This window comes from Oncorhynchus kisutch, linkage group LG4 (assembly GCF_002021735.2).
Source record: "Oncorhynchus kisutch isolate 150728-3 linkage group LG4, Okis_V2, whole genome shotgun sequence".
Lineage (NCBI taxonomy): Eukaryota > Metazoa > Chordata > Actinopteri > Salmoniformes > Salmonidae > Oncorhynchus > Oncorhynchus kisutch.
This window is the reverse complement of record NC_034177.2, coordinates 51,575,287-51,596,402: the sequence shown is the minus strand read 5'-3', so window position 1 is coordinate 51,596,402 and position 21,116 is coordinate 51,575,287. Positions and strand designations below refer to the sequence as shown.

General features: G+C 43.7%; 1 protein-coding gene across 2 annotated transcripts; it reads right to left on the bottom strand.

Annotated features, from left to right (window-relative positions):
• Window positions 1–2,858: 2,858 nt before the first annotated feature.
• Window positions 2,859–17,960, bottom strand: LOC109889658 (CCR4-NOT transcription complex subunit 4). 2 transcript variants are annotated; one of them, XM_020481243.2, is made up of 13 exons: window positions 17,719–17,960; window positions 16,299–16,517; window positions 12,950–13,147; window positions 11,689–11,775; window positions 10,422–10,523; window positions 10,015–10,140; window positions 9,438–9,565; window positions 8,814–9,038; window positions 8,174–8,231; window positions 7,191–7,452; window positions 6,415–6,972; window positions 5,813–6,058; window positions 2,859–5,623 (listed from the first exon to the last, which is right to left on the bottom strand). In XM_020481243.2, exons 2-13 carry the CDS (start codon window positions 16,470–16,472, stop codon window positions 5,241–5,243), a joined length of 2,547 nt encoding a protein of 848 aa, XP_020336832.1. In that variant the 5' UTR covers window positions 16,473–16,517; window positions 17,719–17,960; the 3' UTR covers window positions 2,859–5,240. The 2 variants fall into 2 exon arrangements, with proteins under 2 accessions (XP_020336832.1, XP_020336834.1); XM_020481245.2 differs by having other exon boundaries at window positions 2,861–5,623; window positions 5,816–6,058.
• Window positions 17,961–21,116: the final 3,156 nt, after the last annotated feature.

The following is a 21,116-nucleotide window of genomic DNA, read 5'->3' as shown; positions in this document are numbered from 1 at the left end:
AGTTGATAACTATGATCCTTATTGATGTCACATGTTAAATCCACTTCACATACACAATTCAGTGTAAATCAAGGGGACGAGACAGACATGGATTGTGTATGTGTGCCATTCAGAGGATGAACGGGCAAGACAACATATTTAAGTCCCTTTTGAACGGGGTATGGAGGAAGGTACCAGGCGCACCGGTTTGAGTGTGTCAAGAACCAAAAACTGCGGGGTTTTTCACACTCAACAATTTCCCATGTATCAAGAATAATCCACCACCCAAAGGACATCCAGCCAATTTGACACAACTTTGGGAAGTATTGGAGTCAACACAGGCCAGCATCCCTGTGGAATGCCTTCGACGCCTCGAATTGAGGCTGTTCTGAGAGCAAAAGGGGGTGCGACTCAATATTAGGAAGGTATTCCTTATGTTTTGTACACTCAGTATACGTAATGTATTGTCATAAAGAGTTGAATTTGAATAACTAATTAAAGGCTGGTGGAACCGCTCAGAGGATTCTAGGAAGAACCTTTAGGTGATAAAAGGGTCCTTTGTAGGAACCATTTACAGATCTAGATAGAACCATTTAGACTAGAGGGTTCTATGACAAACCCTAATTAGAAGGTTCTAGGTAGAACCCTCAGAAAAGTGTTCTACCTAGCAACCAAAAAGCATTCCACTATGGGGACAAACCAAATAACTCTACATGGATCTACTTAGCACATTTATTTCTAAGAGTGTAACAGTCACACTGACCAGGCAGACCAGAGGTAAACAGAAGAGAACGATGAGCGCTTGGGCTCAGTGAAAATGATAAATATTAGGTAACAGCTCAACTCTGGCAGGTGGGGTGTCGAAGTCCCAGTGGGAAGACCAGAGGTAACATTATGGACGACGTTGGATTCATAGAATAACCTTGTCTCAGGATGAAACCTCGTATTTAAATAGGACATTCATTTACCGCTCTTGGGAACGAAGGTAAACATTCAGACAACATGGTGTGAGGCAAGTAAGTCACAGACTGGGAAGAACAAAGGTAACATATGAACATGGTTGAGTTCTCATACGGTCATGATGCAATATAATAACCTTGCTTTAGATTGAACTAATTCCGTCAAATAGAAAGACATTCATTCAACACCTATACAGGCAAGAAGATGAACAGAACATCCTAGCTGCGCGGGATGTGTAAGTCACACAGGGAACACCAGCGGTAACATTATGGAAGAGGACGGGTGGATTCATAGTCATGATGCATTAGCATAACCTTTTTTCAGATTTAATAGGAAGACATCCACTAACAGTAAGGTTAACATTACTCTCCCAGGGTGAGGTGTTGAAATCACATTGGGATTCGGTCACCACATTACAAGACTGACAATAGTGATGTCACAGAATTAGTGTCCCCATTGTTACCTTTAATCTCTCAGAGCTCCTAGAGGACAGAGAGGCCACAACTATTATTCTGCAGGTAGCTACAGAGCCCACTGCTATTCTTCTGCAGGTAGCTACAGAGCCCACAACTATTCTGCTGCAGGTAGCTACAGAGCCCACTGCTATTCTGCTGCAGGTAGCTACAGAGCCCACTGCTATTCTTCTGCAGGTAGCTACAGAGCCCACTGCTATTCTTCTGCAGGTAGCTACAGAGCCCACGACTATTCTGCTGCAGGTAGCTACAGAGCCCACTGCTATTCTGCTGCAGGTAGCTACAGAGCCCACTTCTATTCTGCTACAGGTAGCTACAGAGCCCACTGCTATTCTGCTGCAGGTAGCTACAGAGCCCACTGCTATTCTGCTGCAGGTAGCTACAGAGCCCACTGCTATTCTGCTGCAGGTAGCTACAGAGCCCACTACTATTCTGATGCAGGTAGCTACAGAGCCCACTACTATTCTGCTGCAGGTAGCTACAGAGTACACTACTATTCTGCTGCAGGTAGCTACAGAGCCCACTGCTATTCTGCTGCAGGTAGCTACAGTATAGAGCATAGGCTGTCTGGCTGCACAGCACAGGGGGAGATTGAGGACTGCATATGGAATAACTAATACAAACTTCATCCCCCTCTCACTCACACACACACACACACACATACATATACAACACATATACACACAAACAAAAAAGGCAGATATCTTAGCTACATACTCCTGCCATCTTTCTCAAAGTCAATAAATCAATTTAGGACAATGTCAATATTATCAGTTGGGACAGAATGAAACAATTAGTTTTACACGGGAGAATCAATGAAGACAATGTACCCAGAGACAACCTTCAGCATCAACATTCCACCAAGCTCTCTGTAACCTTGTCTGGGTAGACAGAGGCATCATCCCAAATGGTATCCTATCCTATTCCCCATTTAGTGTACTACCTTTGTCCAGGGCCCTAGTAAAAACGTAGTGCAGTAAATAGGGAATAGGGTGCCATTTGGGACATCCAGTGTTTGGACTGCAGAGCCGGAGCACTGAGTAAAGACAGACTGGCCCCTAGTGGAGAGAAAGCCTGAAGAAATTATTTATTGACTTAGTTTGTGGTGTCAACATTTGTTAAGGTCATTCAAATGTTCTCCTGGTCTTAAAATGCTGGTCTTCATGCTGTGGAAATCAAGCACGTTACGTCAGAAACAGGACTCAGATCAAGTCTAATCCTGGACTAGAAAGATTGCTCAATGGAAATTCTCCAGTGCCATACATTTTTAGTCCAAGACTAGGCTTAATCTTGAGTCCAGGAAACTAACAGACCCTGGGAGTTGTTGATATAGCCAGTGTTACAAGTTATGATAGATTAGAACAGCCTGTGTAATACTTGAACTTGAAGAAAAGGAAAAGTGATAGTGTGAATCTCTGAAACAACAAAAAGAGCCAACTCGAGCACTGGGTTTTTCATTTTATTTAAGGTTTGTTTTTCCAGACGGGCAGTGGACAGTTCAATTCCTTTAAGCTCCCCATTGTGTTTTATATCTCCGCATCACGTTAAAAACCACAGTAAGTATGACTGATTGTTGGTTTCACCTGGATCAGTTCATGTTTCTAGTGAATAATGTTTTAATAGGGGATATAGCAGGAGAGAGAAAGAGAGAGATAAAGATGTAGATATTATGGAGTTAAGACTTAAAAATAAAAGGTTGTGAAGGGAGGTTATTCATTTTCAAGGCCCAGAGAGGGGCAGAGCACTCCTTGGATTAAATTGCTAGCCGTCGTTTGTCATCGTCTTCTAGCACCTTCCTTTCACACAATCTCCGATATCGCATGACATTATTTAAATTCTCACTCTTTTCTACAGGTGCATATCAGGACATCGTGACATCTAGGAAGTCTTTTTCATCAACCCTTTCATCATTTATCGGTTGGGTCTTCTTGTGACTTTCCTGATAAGGGTTTAGCTACTGTAGTTGCCACACAGTGGCACTGTGCGTATCAGACCAAACCCTACATCTTAGGATGTCCCATCTTCCCTCCAACAGTCTTGAAAATAAAATTCCACCCCAACATTCAGTCCACTGCTGTTATAATCCCAAACTTTCAAAAAACAGAACAAACAGCTGGTATGATGTATTTTGCTTCATATGATGCAAAACGCAGCATGTTATGAAAAAAAAGAGCTTAACAGCAGTAAATCTGAATTTTGAATGTTAAACATCTTAACTTGATTGCTGCCATGCAAAAAAATTGGGACTTCAACAATCAACTAATGAAATGATATCAAAATATCATTTTGGGGTGTTTTCCTTTAAATATTGTTCTTCATTTTTTTGCCTCCACTCCAGCCATTCTTAGTTTCCCCAGAACTAGCATGTAACGTGCTGAGGTCTGGTATCCTGACACTAGGCCTATTCTTCTTCCAATCTGAGAATAGTCGTGAGACTAATTATTATTTCTTCCAACCCCGGCGGTCAGTCCCCCAGTTAGGCAGTGCTCCATCCTCTGATACAGAGGTCGAACTGAATCTTGCCTCTACTACAGGATGGGGCACCATGACCCCAAAGGGAATGTGGGTTTTAATGACCTGTACAAGACAGGCCATTGGGGCGCATTCCAGGCAGACTACATTGCAGTTGCCTGCCAGATCTCACAATGCCTGTATCAGCTAACTAGTTAATCAGGTATAGCTAATCAGTTATATCAGTTAACCGCATATGATATAGCAAACTGACACCGGTCAGCAAAGTCGATGACCATTGGTTGCTGCGTGAGTGCAGCGTGACTGCAATATTGTCAGCCTGGAACGTGACCATTCCCTGCCTAACAGGGAAGCCGAAGCAGATTGGCTTGGCTGTGCCCTCAACTCCCACATCCTTACATTATGTCCATCTGTGACTCTGTCTCCATCATTTTCTGTCATCTGAACCAATTAAAACAAGCCTGAAGTAATTTTTACCCCTGTTTATCTCTAAAGATTTTCAATCCTACCTCCTCTTAATCAGTTAAAAGGCATTTGGTATCATTTTTGCCTTAAAGTTATAGTTCGCCTTAAAGCTTCTCTGCACTGAGTGAGTGTTAACCGTTTCATTCAGTCTCCTGTTTTATTCAAAGCAGGGAGGATGAGGGCCCTTGGGGCAAAGCTTTAAGAGCAGATTCACTATTCAGTTTGTTGCTTCATTCTCAAAGAGTAATCATGACTTCACTTTTTTTCACGACGATTTTCCTACAGGTTTCATATTTAATCATAAATTTACTTCTTAAAAATTACTCACGTTAGCTAATCTTGACTCCTGTACATTTGGAGTTATCGTCTTGGGTGTCACAAAATGTATCACTGCTCCTATTCTCTGTGCTCGTCTAGATCATACGGACAGACTCCACGTGAAGCTCAGAGTAGTCAGCACCGGTCTGATCCCAAACAATTCATCTGGGTCGTGTTCATTATGCACCAAACAAAAGAAAACCATGAGGGACTTACTTGGACTTATCTGCCCAATAAGAAACGCTCCTTTTCATTTTTCCGTTGGAAAACGTTTGACTACGGTGCATCCTACTGAAGGCGACCCTGACTACTGGAGCTCAGTGGGGCCGGTCAGTAGCAGACAAAGGGTTAACAGGTCATTCATGTCATGAGCCACAAAAACCAAAACAAACAAATAGGCCTTTAGAATAGAAAAAAAGGAGGAAGGAGAAAGAAAAAGAAAGCCTTGTTATTTTGTTAATCATTTTCATAATCTGATAATCTGCAGATTAGTGTGTGTACTGTATCTGTATTGCATTGGGGATCGGGATTACGACGTGGGTCGGGGGTAGTCTGCTGTAATCTGTCTTTAGTTTAGTGGCGGTCCCCGGCGGAGGCGCTCTGTAGCAACTCTGTGGCGCTTTGGCCTGGGGGTCTGAAGGCTGTCTGGAAGCCTGGGGGAGGGCTGTGGAATTGGCTGGGGTTGGGGTGTGTGGGCTGGGTCAGGCCGGGCAGGTAGGGGGCCCAACCAGAGCCTGCTCTGTGGTGGAGGTGTGGGTGTGAGGAGGCCTGGTCTAGGAGGCCATGGTGGTGGCTGTGGTGGAGGGATTGGTGTTGCTGGTTCTGGGGCTGCTGGGGGAGTGATGGCAGTGCAGGGCCGTCCATCTCTGTCAGGGCCTGGAGGGATTTGAGCCAGTGGGGAGGGTTCTGGTCCTCCTGGAGACAGTCTAAACTGCTGCCAGCTGAGGCTGGGATGCCTGAGGAGAGAAGGAAAGAGGTGAATGAAGATGTAGATTGTGGTTGGAAGTGACCACTTGAATCAGCTGTGTAGTGATACAGCAGAAAACTACACATGCACCCCTTGGGATCCCTAGGACAGAGTCTGGGAAACAGAGCAATACAACAGATACATTTGTTTATAATAAACAAAATGTAAAGTTACTCACTACCTGTGATGATAGCTGGGTCCATCCAGCTGGCCGTACCATCCCAGCTGAGACTGTGTGAGAGTCCCCCTGGCCCATTTAGCCCCCCAGGACCCCCCATGTGGTTCATACTGGAGGAAGAGGAGGAAGAAGAAGAGGAGGAGGAGTTGGGGAGACCCCCAAAGTTGATGTTGATGTTGGGGAGGAGAGCTCTCAAACCGTCCTGCCATTCTTTCACATTGAGGCCGTCTATAGAACTGCTGTTTTCTGCAGAGAGAGAGAGAGAAAAACACATTTCATCAGGGATAAGTGAGAACATAAGGAGTGCTGCTTTGCTTCTGTAAAAAAAGATATCAATGGTAGAGAAGACATTTAATATAGATTTGTAAGTCTTCACAGGGCAAAACACAGAAATGCATCTGCATGTAATATGTTTCTCGCAAGGTCAATATGACATGTCAAAACAGGCAAAACGATTACATATGTTTTGAAGTTCAATGCTTGTACGTTCATACTGAACAGATTGTGCTAAACCCGACTCAACCAGGGTTAGGGTCAATTCCATTTGACAGGGGACATAACTGACCCCAACACTCCCAGAAAACAGACCCAGGGTATCCTACCTGACATGGGGATCCCTCCCAGCCCTGTATTGTGACTGTGGTGCTGAGGAGGCATGCTCAAGTCCAGGAAGTTGCTATGTCCTCCTCCAGCATTGGCCGAGTGGTTCAAGTGTGAGAGGAGGTGGTTATTGCTGCGTGCCGAGGGAGGCATGCCCATCCAGGTATGCCGAGCTGCAGCGGCCTGGGCAGCCTGACTTCCACCATGATGACTGCTCTGACTCTGGGAACCAGGGAAACTAAAGGAGCTAGAAATGTGCCTGTGGTGGAGCTGAGAGAGGCGGGGTGGAGGTCCAATGCTGCTGGGGAAATGGTTGGGGTTGGAGAGGGGCATGTGGAGGCCGTGGTGGGACCCGGGGTGGTGGAGGCCAAAGGGGCTGGGGGACCCCAGGGGACTGGGCTGGTCCTGGACTGACAGCTCCTTCTCAATGAGGTCAGCCAGGGCCTTCCGTGTAACGTCAAAGGGGTCGAAGCCCAGGTCGTCGTCCTGCTGCTGTTTAGTAGAGGAGCCGAAGCCGAAGGCTGCCTGCCAGTCTGTGGAGGAGGAGACCGGTATTGTGTCTGAGGAGAGCAAGGATGGAAGAGTTAGCAAGTGGTTAGCAACATTAGTCAAATGAATACACAGCAAGGAGAGACAAGTGTGTAACTTTTGTCTTCATTGGCACAAGGTTCAAACAGTGGAGCAGAAACTGCCTTTGTTAACGGAAGCATTGTTTCTTAACCGTGACGGAGTGCGTGTGCGCTCGTGCATCTGCGTGATTCTGCCCCACACAACTCACCTGATGCGAAGAGGCTCTGTGGTTCGGGGGTCATGGGCCAGTCGGATCCCCCTCTAGGCGAGCTGGCGAAGGGGGGCAGGCCGGACGGGATGGGGTTGGGGTGTCTGAAGTTACTGTTGTCGGAGAACAGGGACTGGGACTCTGCAGCAGCCCCCTCGAAGGGCGAGCGGGCGGTGAGGTCTGCTACAGTGATGGGAACCACCAGACTGCTGGGGGGCTTAGTCAGCCCCGGGGGAGGGGAAGGGGACTCGCGGTTAGGCATCTGGAAGGGGGAAAGAGGAATAAGGGGACTAAATTAGTGGGGGGGATACCGTTAATACCGTCTAACATTTGTAAACAATAATAATTCATAATGAAAACAAATCTTTTAAAGGTCCAACCAATGCAGCCGTTTTTACGTCAATATCAAATAATTTCTTGGTAACAATTAAGTACCTTACTGTGATTGTTTTCAATTAAAATGGTCCAAAATACATTTTAAAAATGCTTCTTAGCAAAGAGCAATTTCCCAATCAATAATTTTGCTAGGACTGTCTGGGAGTGGTCTGATTGATTGAGGAGCTATTATTGGCAGAGGGGTTTGGAACTCTGGTCTATAACTAATTTACCACCTGGTAATGTCACCAGGCAGGCCAAAACTCCATCACACCAACACATGCTGAAATTTCAGCCGGTGTTTTCAAACAGCTCTTACACTAAAATGTCATTATCATAATTTTCACTGTATTATTCCAACCTCAGTGTGGAAATATATATGGAAAGTCCCATTTTGGACAACACTGGGCATTTAAAAATGGCTCAGGGAAAAGAACAGTCTAGTCTGGATAGATATGACAATAATTTCTCTAATACCATCCCTATGTACTACATGTAAATAAAGTAATTATCTATACATTTATAAGAATCTTGAAAAGACATTCAAATTATTAAAATACTTTACTTCTACATGTTAAATGACCTAAAGGTAGCAAAAGTCTTCTTACCTGTTGTAAAGTCTCTCCATTCACCATACCTATTGATTCCGGAGGTTTGTCGCTGGGACTAGAGGGAAAGAGAAACAGACCAGCATCAGACTACGCAGCTGTGTAGTTCATGGCCTAACAAAAGGGACCAAAAAAAGGTGGCCAGTTTGGCCTGTGAGTTATACCCTTTTCAGTTCACTCTATTGTTCACATTTCCCTTTTCAGCAACTATAGTGAATGTGTAACCTTGTCTTCTCGGTACAGCTTGGTTTAGCTCGACTCCAGCCGGCCTGTATGTCTGTCCCGGTAATAACGGGATCACTGTCACAATTGGAGTAGAAGGGGGACAGAGCCCATCCCCGTGTCCAGCCCCAGGCCCAGCCTCACTAATATAAGACTAATAGCCTGGCGGGTAGGAGCGATGGGCCAGAAACCGAAAGGCTGCTAGATCCAATCCCTGAGCTGACAAGGTAAACATCTGTAGTTCTGCCCCTGAACAAGGCAGTTAACCCACTGAAGACGTGGACGTCGATTAAGGCAGCCCTCCGCACCTCTCTGATTCAGAGTGGGTTGGGTTAAATGAGGAAGACATTTTCAGTTGTACAACTGACTAGGTATCCCCATTTCCCCACTAATGTACTACTATATTACTATAGATTACCCGTTGCTGTCACAATTAGAAGAGAAGGGGGACAGGGCAGCCCCCTGGACAGACCCCATCCCTGTGTCCGGCCCCAGGCCAAGTCCTAACCCGTCTGAGGTCATGACTTCTGGGTCCAGACAGCAGTCTAGCAGCGGAGGAGATTTCCTGTCCTCTGACAGCCCATTGGCCAGTTTGCCACCATACCCCGATAGTGTTGGCCACCCGTCCTTGCCGTTGCTGGGTCTGTGTTGAGAAATTGACAAAAACAAGAGGTCAGCATGGAAGAGAGAGATGTTGTGTGGAAGACTTGGAGAGAACTGCGGCCTGCGGTGTTCTAGCTATTAGTGCCACGGCCTTCAGTGCAAATATTTGCTTTTTGGGTTTGCGGCGAGAGGTTTCACATATCAAGTTTATTTGCCATTCAAATAATGTATTCATTACATGTATCAATGGATCTTACTCACCCAAGGTCTCACAATAAAAGCACAATAGAAACTGCAAGAAAGAAATATGCAAATACATTGTGTCGACCAGGGTTCCCCAACCTCAGTCCTGCTCCCCCAAATAAGGTCAATGTCATCAAATCAAGGGATGCTGCGTGGAAGAAAAAGATAGAGGGGAGAACCAAAATACCAAATGTACCTTTGTGTAGAATTTGAAGATTTGCTTTTGGACTTTTCCCCTGAACACGTTGGTGTTTGTAGAAAGCTGGGGTTCATTTTGTAGAGGTCCTGGAGTAGTTTCTGCTCGTATTCTTGGTGTTTCCCGGCCTAAGGACACAAACATTACATTAAGTCATTTTAGCAGTGAATAATAACACAATGCTCCCACTGTGCACCTAACTCAATTCAACTGTATGGCAGCGACTATAGGAGTTGGCTATACAACAAACAGATCTGGGACCAGGCAACACTCAAGAAACACTAATGCAGATGTCTGAAGTAATTTGAAGTAAGAATACGATACAAAATTGTGGCAGACACCAAAAAAAAATTCTCTAAAAGGGAAGAATATATAAACACAGCCAGGCCTAACCCTTACATCTGAATGAATTAACTCTATTGATCCAAGAGAAGAAACTGGATTGGTCACCATCATCGGACACATATGCCCTGGCCTACTGACACCCAGGCAAGTACAATACATGACGTCAAGTTATCTGCCATCTCTATTCGCCCACCAACACAAACACAGACAGGAAGAAAAACGGTTTGTTGACCTGCATCTCCTCTTTCGTAAAGCTAGCCGCCTCGTCCCCCAGCTCGTGTAGATACATACAGTCTGGTTTGGGACACTGCATGCTTTTGAGGAAGTAACTGCAGTATTTTGTTGTGCCTAAAGAAGCCTGCAATACAAACACACACAGAAAGCTCAGTGAAAATGTACTTGTGATGACATTCTGTTGAATGTTCTCTTCAGCTGAGGTCAGAAATCATATAGTATTTGATAGCATTCCTTACAAAAAGTCACCAAATACTTCTAGGACCAGTTTCCCCAGACACAGATTTAGCCTAGTCCTGGACTAAAATGAACCTTCAATGGAATTTATTTGATCCAGGATTTGGTTTAATCTGTGTCTGGGGAAACTGGCCCTGAATGTCTGTTCCTGTGTGGTAAGTCTCACACCTTGAGTGTTCTACCGTCCACCACCACATTGTTCACACATTGTATTGCTCTGAGGGCGTCTTCAGAGCGGATGTAAGTGACATAGGCACTAGCACTGGGACCCTGTGGATCAGAAAACAGTGAACATTTTAAATAGGTAGTTCATGTCCCATTCTCCATATTTACATTTGAGAGGAAATCACCTGCTGTTGAATTCAATCCCACATATATTAGCCAAAGTCACAGGATGGCATTTGAACCAGACAGATCTTTCGAGCTCAATATCATCAAAAATGTGGTGGATTTTTTTCAGAGACAACCATGTGTGTATTAACGAACCAATTACACAATCAACTTGACTTTGGTAAAAACTACATAACTTCATGCTAATAATTTATTTGAATGGTAAATCTCTATAGATAGTGTATGAATACATACACATTCACAATAGAGGTGAATACATATTCAATAGGAGTGTGTGTATGTTGCATTGAGTTATTGAGCATGTTTTGGATGATATCATGGGGCTAACAATTCCCTTCCATTTGGGAATTATTTTATTGTACTGATCCACATTTGCGTAGAAGAAACAATCTCTTCTATAAAAGTGCACACTAAGACCTAATGATGTCATTCACACAGTGAGAGAGACTGGAGAGACGTGATGCTGAGGAAACGAGGAGTTTTTTGGCAATGACTATGGTTTTAGGTGAGAATTAGCTTTGAAATCAGCCTATTTTCCCATTATGTTCATATAATAATCGCAAACAAAGTACTAGGGTAGTGAACTGATGTTAATTTCCGCTGTAAGCTTGCAAGGAACGCTTGCCTACAAAGTTGAAAGCGACCGGTATCTTATTGTATTGTAAAGTGTTCTAGCCTGTAAATGGACCATGTTTTGTGAACAGTTATTTGCAGTTGCAACATTTCTACATGCCGTGTTGCATTATTCAAATGTGTTAACTTCTGTGCAGCATGAGTGGGGCGCGAGCATGTTGCAGCCCAGCATCGTGTTAGCTCCTCTCCCAATCAGTAGACAACGGGAGACATTTGACAGAAATATGAGAAGAAACAAATTCTAACACCGAACCGTTTTTCATGTTCTGGTATCGAAAGAGTACCAATGTTTCAATAATCCCACATCTTATGATGTGCCACTTAGCAGGCACTTTTATCCAAAGTGATTTACAGTACAGTCAGTGTAAATATTTTCTGTATTGGATCTCTGCGGGAATTGAACCAACGACTGTACCTTTCACCAACTGAGCCACATAGAACCAGCTCTTACCTGTGAACCTGCATATGATGTGCTGTTGTTGATGACCACCTTGTGTATTTTCCCAAACTTCCCAAAATACTCTGGCCTCTTTAGAACCTGTGGAGAAAGAGACAAATAGAGGGATGATTGTACTATGCTCTAGCATTATGGGGAATTTGTTCACAAACAGAATAGTATACATACAGTTGGGAGGGAAAACAAATATAGCTAGGTCAGTAGACCAGAAATATGATCAAGTAAGAGAATAGTGAGATGAAATGCTATATCGCTCACACTAACTAGGTTATGGCTGAAGCACAGTGGAGGGCTGGGGACTTCGATTTAGCATGTGTGTGTGTGTGTGTGTGTGTGTGTGTGTGTGTGTTAGAACAATGTTCTAAATTATTTTGATCTTCACCCACATCTGTGGACATCAAGTAATCTACGATAAAACTATGTACTCTGTGTGCAACAACTCATTTAAACATCAAAAAACATTGCCCAGGCAAACAAGCATGCATGGGTTAACTGTAAAGGGAATGGGATAGTAGATCACATGGAATGTATTTCATACAGAACAAGAAACCTATGGCATTTTAGCTTAAAACGGATGTGGGAAAATAACACCCAAGTTTTCCAGAAATCCTAGTTGGAGGATTCCCAATTTCTGGAAAACCTGAGAATTTTGGAAAATGTTCGTGGAATTTGCCACCTTAACTATAAAAAAAAAATGTGTGTGTATATACTATCCTGGCGTTACAAGTGCCATGCTCTACCAAATGAGCTACAGAGGACCACATATTTACCCCTAGGCAAAGAGCCGTGTTTCTCATATCCAGCCGTGGGATAGCCACAGTCAGCCCATAGCATAGACATAAAATGTATGCCTTTGTAAGTGACAGCAGTCTTGACATTTTAGGTAGGAAATTCACTAAATATCAATTTTCGGTATGGCAGCATTTCCTTTGGGCGTGAGGGGGCCTCAAGATTTGCATAAAAGAAACTAGAAACCGGTTAGTCATTTTATAAAAGAGAGGGTTAAAAAACAACAACCCCCGATTCACTCACACGTCTATATTTATGTAGTAGGCTTATATTGTGGAATCGAACACCAGGCTTCTCTGCACCACCCTGACCCTATGTGTGTGTGCGCGCACGTGTCCTGTCTCACATCTGGGTCTGCGAGCCTTTGAGAGAGCCCGACAAACACCAGGTTTCTCTGCACCACCCTGACCCCATGTGTGTGTGTGTGTGTGTGTGTGTGTGTGTGTGTGCACGCGTCCTGTCTCACCTCTGGGTCTGCGAGCCTTTGAGAGAGCCCGACAACAAAAACCAGGTTTCTCTGCACCACCCTGACACTGGCCAGGTGTTTCCGATTCTCTGTCACCTTCTGTTTCTTCTCATTCTGCTTCTGCTTCTTCTCATTCTTTATCCTCTGAATCTCCTCCTGTGACAGGGGCTTGTACACCGCAGGGTCCTCCGGGTACGGCTGGATGGTAGGGGGCAGAGATAGAAAGACAGGTAAGCTCACCTGTACGTAGGTACAGCGTATTTGTAAAGTATTCCGACCCATTAAATTTTTTCCCACATTATGTTGTTACAGCCGTATTCTAAAATGTATTCAATTCCCCCCCCCCCCCCATCAATCTACACACAACACCCCATAATGACAAAGCAAAAACATGTTTACAAATGTATTAAATAAGTAAGTAGTATTCAGACCCTTCACTCAGTACTTTGTTGAAGCACCTTTGGCAGCGATTACAGCCTAGAGTCTCCTTGGGTATGACACGACAAGCTTGTCACACCTGTATTTTGGGAGTTTCTCCCATTCTTCTCTGCAGATCCTCAAGCTCTGTCAGGGTGGATGGGGAGAGTCGCTACACAGCCATTTTCAGGTCTCTCCAGAGATGTTAAATCAGGTTCAAGTCCGAGCTCTGGCTGAGCCACTCAAGGACATTCAGAGACTTGTGCTGAAACCACTCCTGCGTTGTCTTGGCTGTGTGCTTAGGGTCGTTGTCCTGTTGGAAGTTGAACCGTCGCCCCAGTCTGTGGTCCTGAACACTCTGGAGCAGGTTTTCATCAAGGATCTCTCTATACTTTGCTCTGTTCATCTTTCCCTCGATCCTGACTTGTTTCCCAGTCCCTGCCACGGAAAAACATCCCCACCACATGATGCTGCACCATAGGGATGGTGCCAGCATTCCTCCAGACGTGACACTTGGCATTCAGGTCAAATAGTTCAATCTTGGTATCATCAGACCAGAAAATCTTGTTTCTCATGGTCTGAGTCCTTTAGGTGCCTTTTGGCAAACTCCAAGCGAGATGTCATGTGCCATTTATGGAGGAGTGGCTTCCATCTGGTCACTCTACCGTAAAGGCCTGATTGGTGGAGGTCTAGGACAATTCCTTTGACTTCATGTCTTGTTTTTTTCTCAGACATGCACTGTCAACTGTGGGACCTTACATAGACAGGTGTGTGCCTTTTCAAATCATGTCCAATCAATTGAATTTACCACAGGTGGACTCCAATCAAGTTGTAGAAACATCTCAAGGATGACCAATGGAAACAGGATGCACCTGAGCTCAATTTTGAGTCTCATAGCAAAGGGTCTGAATTAGAGGTCGACCGATTATGATTATTCAAGGGATTATTGGAGGATCACAAAGACGATACCGATTAATCGGCCAAATTTGTTGTTGTAATAATGACAATTACAACACTATTGAATGAACCATTTTATTTTAACTTAATATAATACATCAATAAAATCAATTTAGCCTCAAATAAATAATGAAACATGTTCAATTTGGTTTAAATAATGCAAAAGTGTTGGAGAAGAAAGTAAAAGTGCAATATTTGCCATGTAAAAAAAGCGAACGTTTAAGTTCCTTGCTCAGAACATGAGAACATATGAAAGCTGGTCGTTTCTTTTAACATGAGTCTACAATATTCACAGGTAAGAGGTTTTAGGTTGTTATTATGATAGGACTATTTCTCTCTATACCATTTGCATTTCATATACCTTTGACTATTGGATGTTCTTATAGGCACTTTAGTATTGCCAGTGTAACAGTATAGCTTCCGTCCCTCTCCTCGCCCCTACCTGGGCTCAAACCAGGAACACATCGACAACAGCCACCCTCGAAGCATCGTTACCCATCACTCCACAAAAGCCACGGCCCTTGCAGAGCAAGGGGAACAACTAAATATGTCATTAATATGGTAAAATCCGGAAACTAAAATGTCAAAAACAAAATGTTTATTCTTTCAGTGAAATACGGAACTGTTCCGTATTTTATCTAACGGGTGGCATCCATAAGTCTAAATATTCCTGATACATTGCACAACCTTCAATGTTATGTCATAATTACTTAAAATTCGGGCAAATTAGTTTGCAACGAGCCAGGCGGCCCAAACTGTTGCATATACCCTGACTCTGGGTGCAATTAACGCAAGAGAAGTGAAACAATTTCCCTAGTTTAATATTGCCTGCTAACCTGGATTTCTTTGAGCTAAATATGCAGGTTTAAAAAATATACCTATGTGTATTGATTTTAAGAAAGGCATTGAAGTTTATGGTTAGGTACATTCGTGCAACATTTGTGCTTTTTTCGCAAATGCACTTTTGATAAGGCATCCCCCGTTTGGCGAAGTTGGTCTTCACACGAGCCAAGCGGCCCAACCTGCTGCATATAGCCTGACTCTGTTGCACAGAACGCAAGAGAAGTGACACAATTTCCCTAGTTAAAAGAAATGCATGTTAGCAGGCAATATTAACTAAATATGCAGGTTTAAAAATATATACTTGTGTATTGATTTTAAGAAAGGGTGTCGATGTTTATGGTTAGGTACACATTGGTGCAACGACAGTGCTTTTTTTGCGAATGCGCTTGTTAAATAACCGTTTGGTGAAGTAGGCTATGATTCAATGATAAATTAACAGGCACCGCATCGATTATATGCAACGCAGGACAAGCTAGATAAACTAGTAATATCATCAACGATGTGTAGTTAAGTAGTGATTATGTTAAGATTGTTTTTAATAAGATACGTTTAATGCTAGCTAACACCTTACCTTGGCTCCTTGCTGCACTCGCATAACAAGTAGTCAAGCCTGCCACGCAGTCTCCTCGTGGAGTGCATTATGATCGGTGTCCAAAAATGACGATTACCGATTGTTATTAAAACTTGGAAGTCGGACCTAATTAATCGACCATTCTGATTACTCGGTCAACCTCTAGTCTGAATACTTATGTAAATAAGGTATCCGTTTTTAATACATTTGTAAAATTAAAAAAACTGTTTTGCTTTTTCACAATGGGGTATTTTGTGTGTAGATTGATGAGGGGGAAAACATATTTGTTCAATTTTAGAATAAGACTGGAACATAACAACATTTGGAAAAAGTCCAGGGGTCTGAATACTTTCCAAATGCACTGTATATCCTTCTGAGGAGAGTTGGGAGCAGAATAATATTCTACGAGATTGTATGTCACATTTGCATAACACCTATGTTTATTGACAGCACCACCCGCCAGCCGGCCTCACTTTTCCGCAGGATGGGCAGAGGCTGTTCTTGTCTGTGTGGAGGCAGTGCCAGGGTAAGGTAAGGGCCAGGGTAAGATAGGTTATGTACCTTTCTGCAGGCAGGGCAGAGGCCGTTCTCATCTGTGCGGATGCGGTGCCAACAGAAGCGGCAGATCTGGTAGCCGCAGGTGCAGGGAAAGAAGTTTACGTCGTCAATCTCCAGCGGCTCCATGCACAGAGGGCACTCCATGGAGTCGTCCTTTATCTCGGGGCTGTGGGACATCCTATGGCACGGCGAGGTGGAGCAGATGTCACGGCTGGTCACGGGCTGGGAGGGAGAAGCGTAGTAAGGGATGAGGGATGGAGCATTTCTGAAGAATATAAATTGTGAATAATGGAGAACATGAAGAGTACACACTACCGTCAATGCAAAATGTAGGCCTAAACTGGACCTGCTCACTTAGTTAGTAGTACTGGTAAAGAGGGATGTCCTATTATCATGTAGCCTAAGGTAAATGGTATGAGGCTCATCAATATCTTCTGCCTGTGTTAGCAGTTGTTACAAAGTAGTGGCTTGTGGAAGTCACAAACGAATGAGGTGGTGTTTTGACAGTAGGAGGGCGTTCTATCTTGTAGCTGTCAACTGTATTACATCACAGGTTGATCAAATAAACAGGCCTATCGAATCTTGGGGTTTGTTGAGGATGAGTTTGCGCTTGTCCGGGATGTAAATTGCAAATAGGATGTTAATGAAACAGAGCTAGTTATTGATTGTAAGTAGGCTAAATATATCGTCAAAAACTAGCTAGCTACATGTCAGCTAACGTTAGCTACAAGGGTAACACTAGTTGGTTGAATTGCAATTCAAAATCCGTTGCTAAACTACAGCCTAAATACGAAGGGCTTCGCGCCCCTATCCTCTTTCTGGTGCAGCTGTACAAGCAAGCAGCAAACGTCAGCTGACTGATAGTTACTAGCTATTCCAACCAGCTTGATAGCTAACTAACGTTAGCATGTTGCTAATGGTTTGCAATGATTCTCTAATGTTAGTTCACGGCATGACATTATGTATCAGCTAGCCGTTCAGGTGCTAAAACAAAATATAAAATACTCAAGCCGACGAGTAAAATGACATGCACTTAATGTTGGGTTGAATAAATAGTTAACCAAAGTTCACAAGACATGGAGTCTTGTGAATACAAAGTGACAGCTTGCTAACCAACGAAGGTGCTAATAGGCTAACATTAGCCTACAAGCTAACTTCAGAGTCTAGGCTGGCATTCGCAGTTAGCTAACTTGGCTAGCTAGCGGCTGCGGCCTACTAACGTTAGTTTACTAGCTAACAGACGCCGACACAGTAAACCATTGACAGTTCATTAAATCCACAAATAGACAACGACGCAAAGGATGGCATTGACACAGAAAATGTATCAATTCGTTTATGCAACCATGGAGCTAATGCTATTTTGCCACGAAATCAGTAGCAGACAGTTACAATAATAGTTCGGGCTAGCTTGCCAGCCACTTACCCTGTCCGTATTACAGGGATTCCACTCCAAATGGACAGTCACACCAAATTGGGCGGGGATTGCTAATGTCTCTGAACTGTCCAGATTTGTATAGATAGACACTTTAGATTATGTTAGGTTTATTATTTCGCTATAATTCAAAAGGCTTGATAGATGTTTTGCCCTTTTCTTTCTTATCTGTAGAGACACTTTACGCTCTAACCACCATCTTAACTAGCGTTAAAATAGGGAGGAGGGAACGGGGCAAGCGCTCAGTACGTACTGAGGCTGCGTGGGAGGCTATCAACAATGCATTGTGTGAAATGTAGTTAATTATGCTTTCAGTCTGGATACTTATGACGGGCAAATATCCAATTTGGTGGTTGGTAAACAAAATCCCGGCTCTTCTGGGAATGTGCCTGGTAGTGTGTTTGAAGTAGAGGGAGTACTTTATTTATTATTTTATTTAACCCTTGTTTTACCAGGTAATTTGACTGAGAACACTCATTTACAGCAACAACCTGGCGAATAGTTACATGGGAGAGGAAGGGGGATGAATGAGCCAATTGTAATCTGGGGATGTTTAGGTGGCCATGATGGTATGAGGGCCAGATTGGGAATTTAGCCAGGACATGGGGGTTAACACCCCTACTCCTTGTGACCCGTCTGCAAGACAGGGCTTAGCATGTCTCTCGAGGAGGCCAAAAATAGATTTTGGCTTGGAAAAGTTTAATATTTTCAGAAGGAGTCGGGTTGAAAAAACGGAGGCAGAGGATGGGTTTGACTCTGTATGTCGAGGAAGATTGGTGTCAAGTTGCATTGATGGACATGGTTATGATAAAGATACATTCGGTCCAGTGGGAGTGAGATTTTTGTAGAGGGTGGAACCAGGCCTTTTTGCTGATCCCATGGATGGTTTCAGGTTGGGTGGAAAAGATGGTGGGTGCTGTTGAGTCGAGGAACGTAACCCGAAGTGGACTTTCTTCAAATTAGAGGGAGCAGGCACTTGGGTGAAGATCAGTTTATTGCTTTGCTCTTAGGAATAGGTCACCATTGAAAGGAGTGCTTTCTGGGGTAGCGTTAAGTGTGATGGGGGAGTAATTGAAGTTGAGGATTCACGGTATTTGTGACGCCCACCGTTTAGTGTGACGCAGACCCGGTAGTGAGCGTGGTGAAACAGAAGTCACTGTCAGTCCTTTTGAGTTTTCAGTCAGAGTCTTTACTCAACAAGGTCATGTTAGGATATATCAGTTATCCTGTTAGAGCGTGTAGGAGGGAGATTCCAAGATGTGGGAAGTGTGCAGGAGGGCATGGGGTAGAGGATTGTGTAGTTTCGGTGGATAAAGTTTTGTGTGTCAACTGTAGGGGTGCCCATATTGGTGGGGATCGGAAGTGTTGGGTGCAAGAGAGGCAGGTTGAGGTGGCTAGAGTCAAAGTAGTGCAGAAGGTATGCTGAGGCAGTGAAGAAAGTAGAGGAGGATGGGTCGAGGGTGAGGGATTCTGAGAGGAACTCTGTGAATAGTAGATTGGTGCCAGCACAGAGGGATAGTCTAATGAGTGATTTATGCTTCAGTAAGGTTGGCTTCTTAGAGTTCATAGCAATGTTTATCAACTGTCCCGCAGAAATGGAATGTAAATCACAGAAAATAGATGCTGTGGTGAAAGCAGCAGAGAAGTGCATTGGGGTATATGATTTGACTTCAGTAGAGTCACAGGGTATGTTGAGTTGTTGTGTCCCGTCTTCTCAGGTCATTGGCCTAGGGTAGGATCCGTTAGGGTCAAAGTAGTGGATTAAGGTGATGGGATTTAATGAGTTGTAGGGTTAGTTGGTAGGGTAATTATTATTATATTAACACATTTTATGAAACAAAAAATGTATATATACAGTTGAAGTCAGAAGTTTACATTCACCTTAGCCAAATATGTTTAAACTCAGAAATGTCCGAATAATATTAGAGAGAATTATTTATTTCAGATTTTATTTACAGTGCCTTGCGAAAGTATTCGGCCCCCTTGAACTTTGCGACCTTTCGCCACATTTCAGGCTTCAAACTTAAAGATATAAAACTGTATTTTTTTGTGAAGAATCAACAACAAGTGGGACACAATCATGAAGTGGAACGACATTTATTGGATATTTCAAACTTTTTTAACAAATCAAAAACTGAAAAATTGGGCGTGCAAAATTATTCAGCCCCCTTAAGTTAATACTTTGTAGCGCCACCTTTTGCTGCGATTACAGCTGTAAGTCACTTGGGGTATGTCTCTATCAGTTTTGCACATCGAGAGACTGAAATTTTTTCCCATTCCTCCTTGCAAAACAGCTCGAGCTTAGTGAGGTTGGATGGAGAGCATTTGTGAACAGCAGTTTTCAGTTCTTTCCACAGATTCTCGATTGGATTCAGGTCTGGACTTTGACTTGGCCATTCTAACACCTGGATATGTTTATTTTTGAACCATTCCATTGTAGATTTTGCTTTATGTTTTGGATCATTGTCTTGTTGGAAGACAAATCTCCGTCCCAGTCTCAGGTCTTTTGCAGACTCCATCAGGTTTTCTTCCAGAATGGTCCTGTATTTGGCTCCATCCATCTTCCCATCAATTTTAACCATCTTCCCTGTCCCTGCTGAAGAAAAGCAGGCCCAAACCATGATGCTGCCACCACCATGTTTGACAGTGGGGATGTATGTTCAGGGTGATGAGCTGTGTTGCTTTTACGCCAAACATAACGTTTTGCATTGTTGCCAAAAAGTTCAATTTTGGTTTCATCTGACCAGAGCACCTTCTTCCACATGTTTGGTGTGTGTCTCCCAGGTGGCTTGTGGCAAACTTTAAACAACACTTTTTATGGATATCTTTAAGAAATGGCTTTCTTCTTGCCACTCTTCCATAAAGGCCAGATCAAATCAAATGTATTTATATAGCCCTTCGTACATCAGCTGATATCTCAAAGTGCTGTACAGAAACCCAGCCTAAAACCCCAAACAGCAAGCAATGCAGGTGTAGAAGCACGGTGGCTAGGAAAAACTCCCTAGAAAGGCCAATACCTAGGAAGAAACCTAGAGAGGAACCAGGCTATGTGGGGTGGCCAGTCCTCTTCTGGCTGTGCCGGGTGGAGATTATAACAGAACATGGCCAAGATGTTCAAATGTTCATAAACGACCAGCATGGTCGAATAATAATAAGGCAGAACAGTTGAAACTGGAGCAGCAGCACAGTCAGGTGGAAGTTGAAACTGGAGCAGCAGCATGGCCAGGTGGACTGGGGACAGCAAGGAGTCATCATGTCAGGTAGTCCTGGGGCATGGTCCTAGGGCTCAGGTCAGTTGAAACTGGAACAGCAGCATGGCCAGGTGGACTGGGGACAGCAAGGAGTTATCATGTCAGGTAGTCCTGGGGCATGGTCCTAGGGCTCAGGTC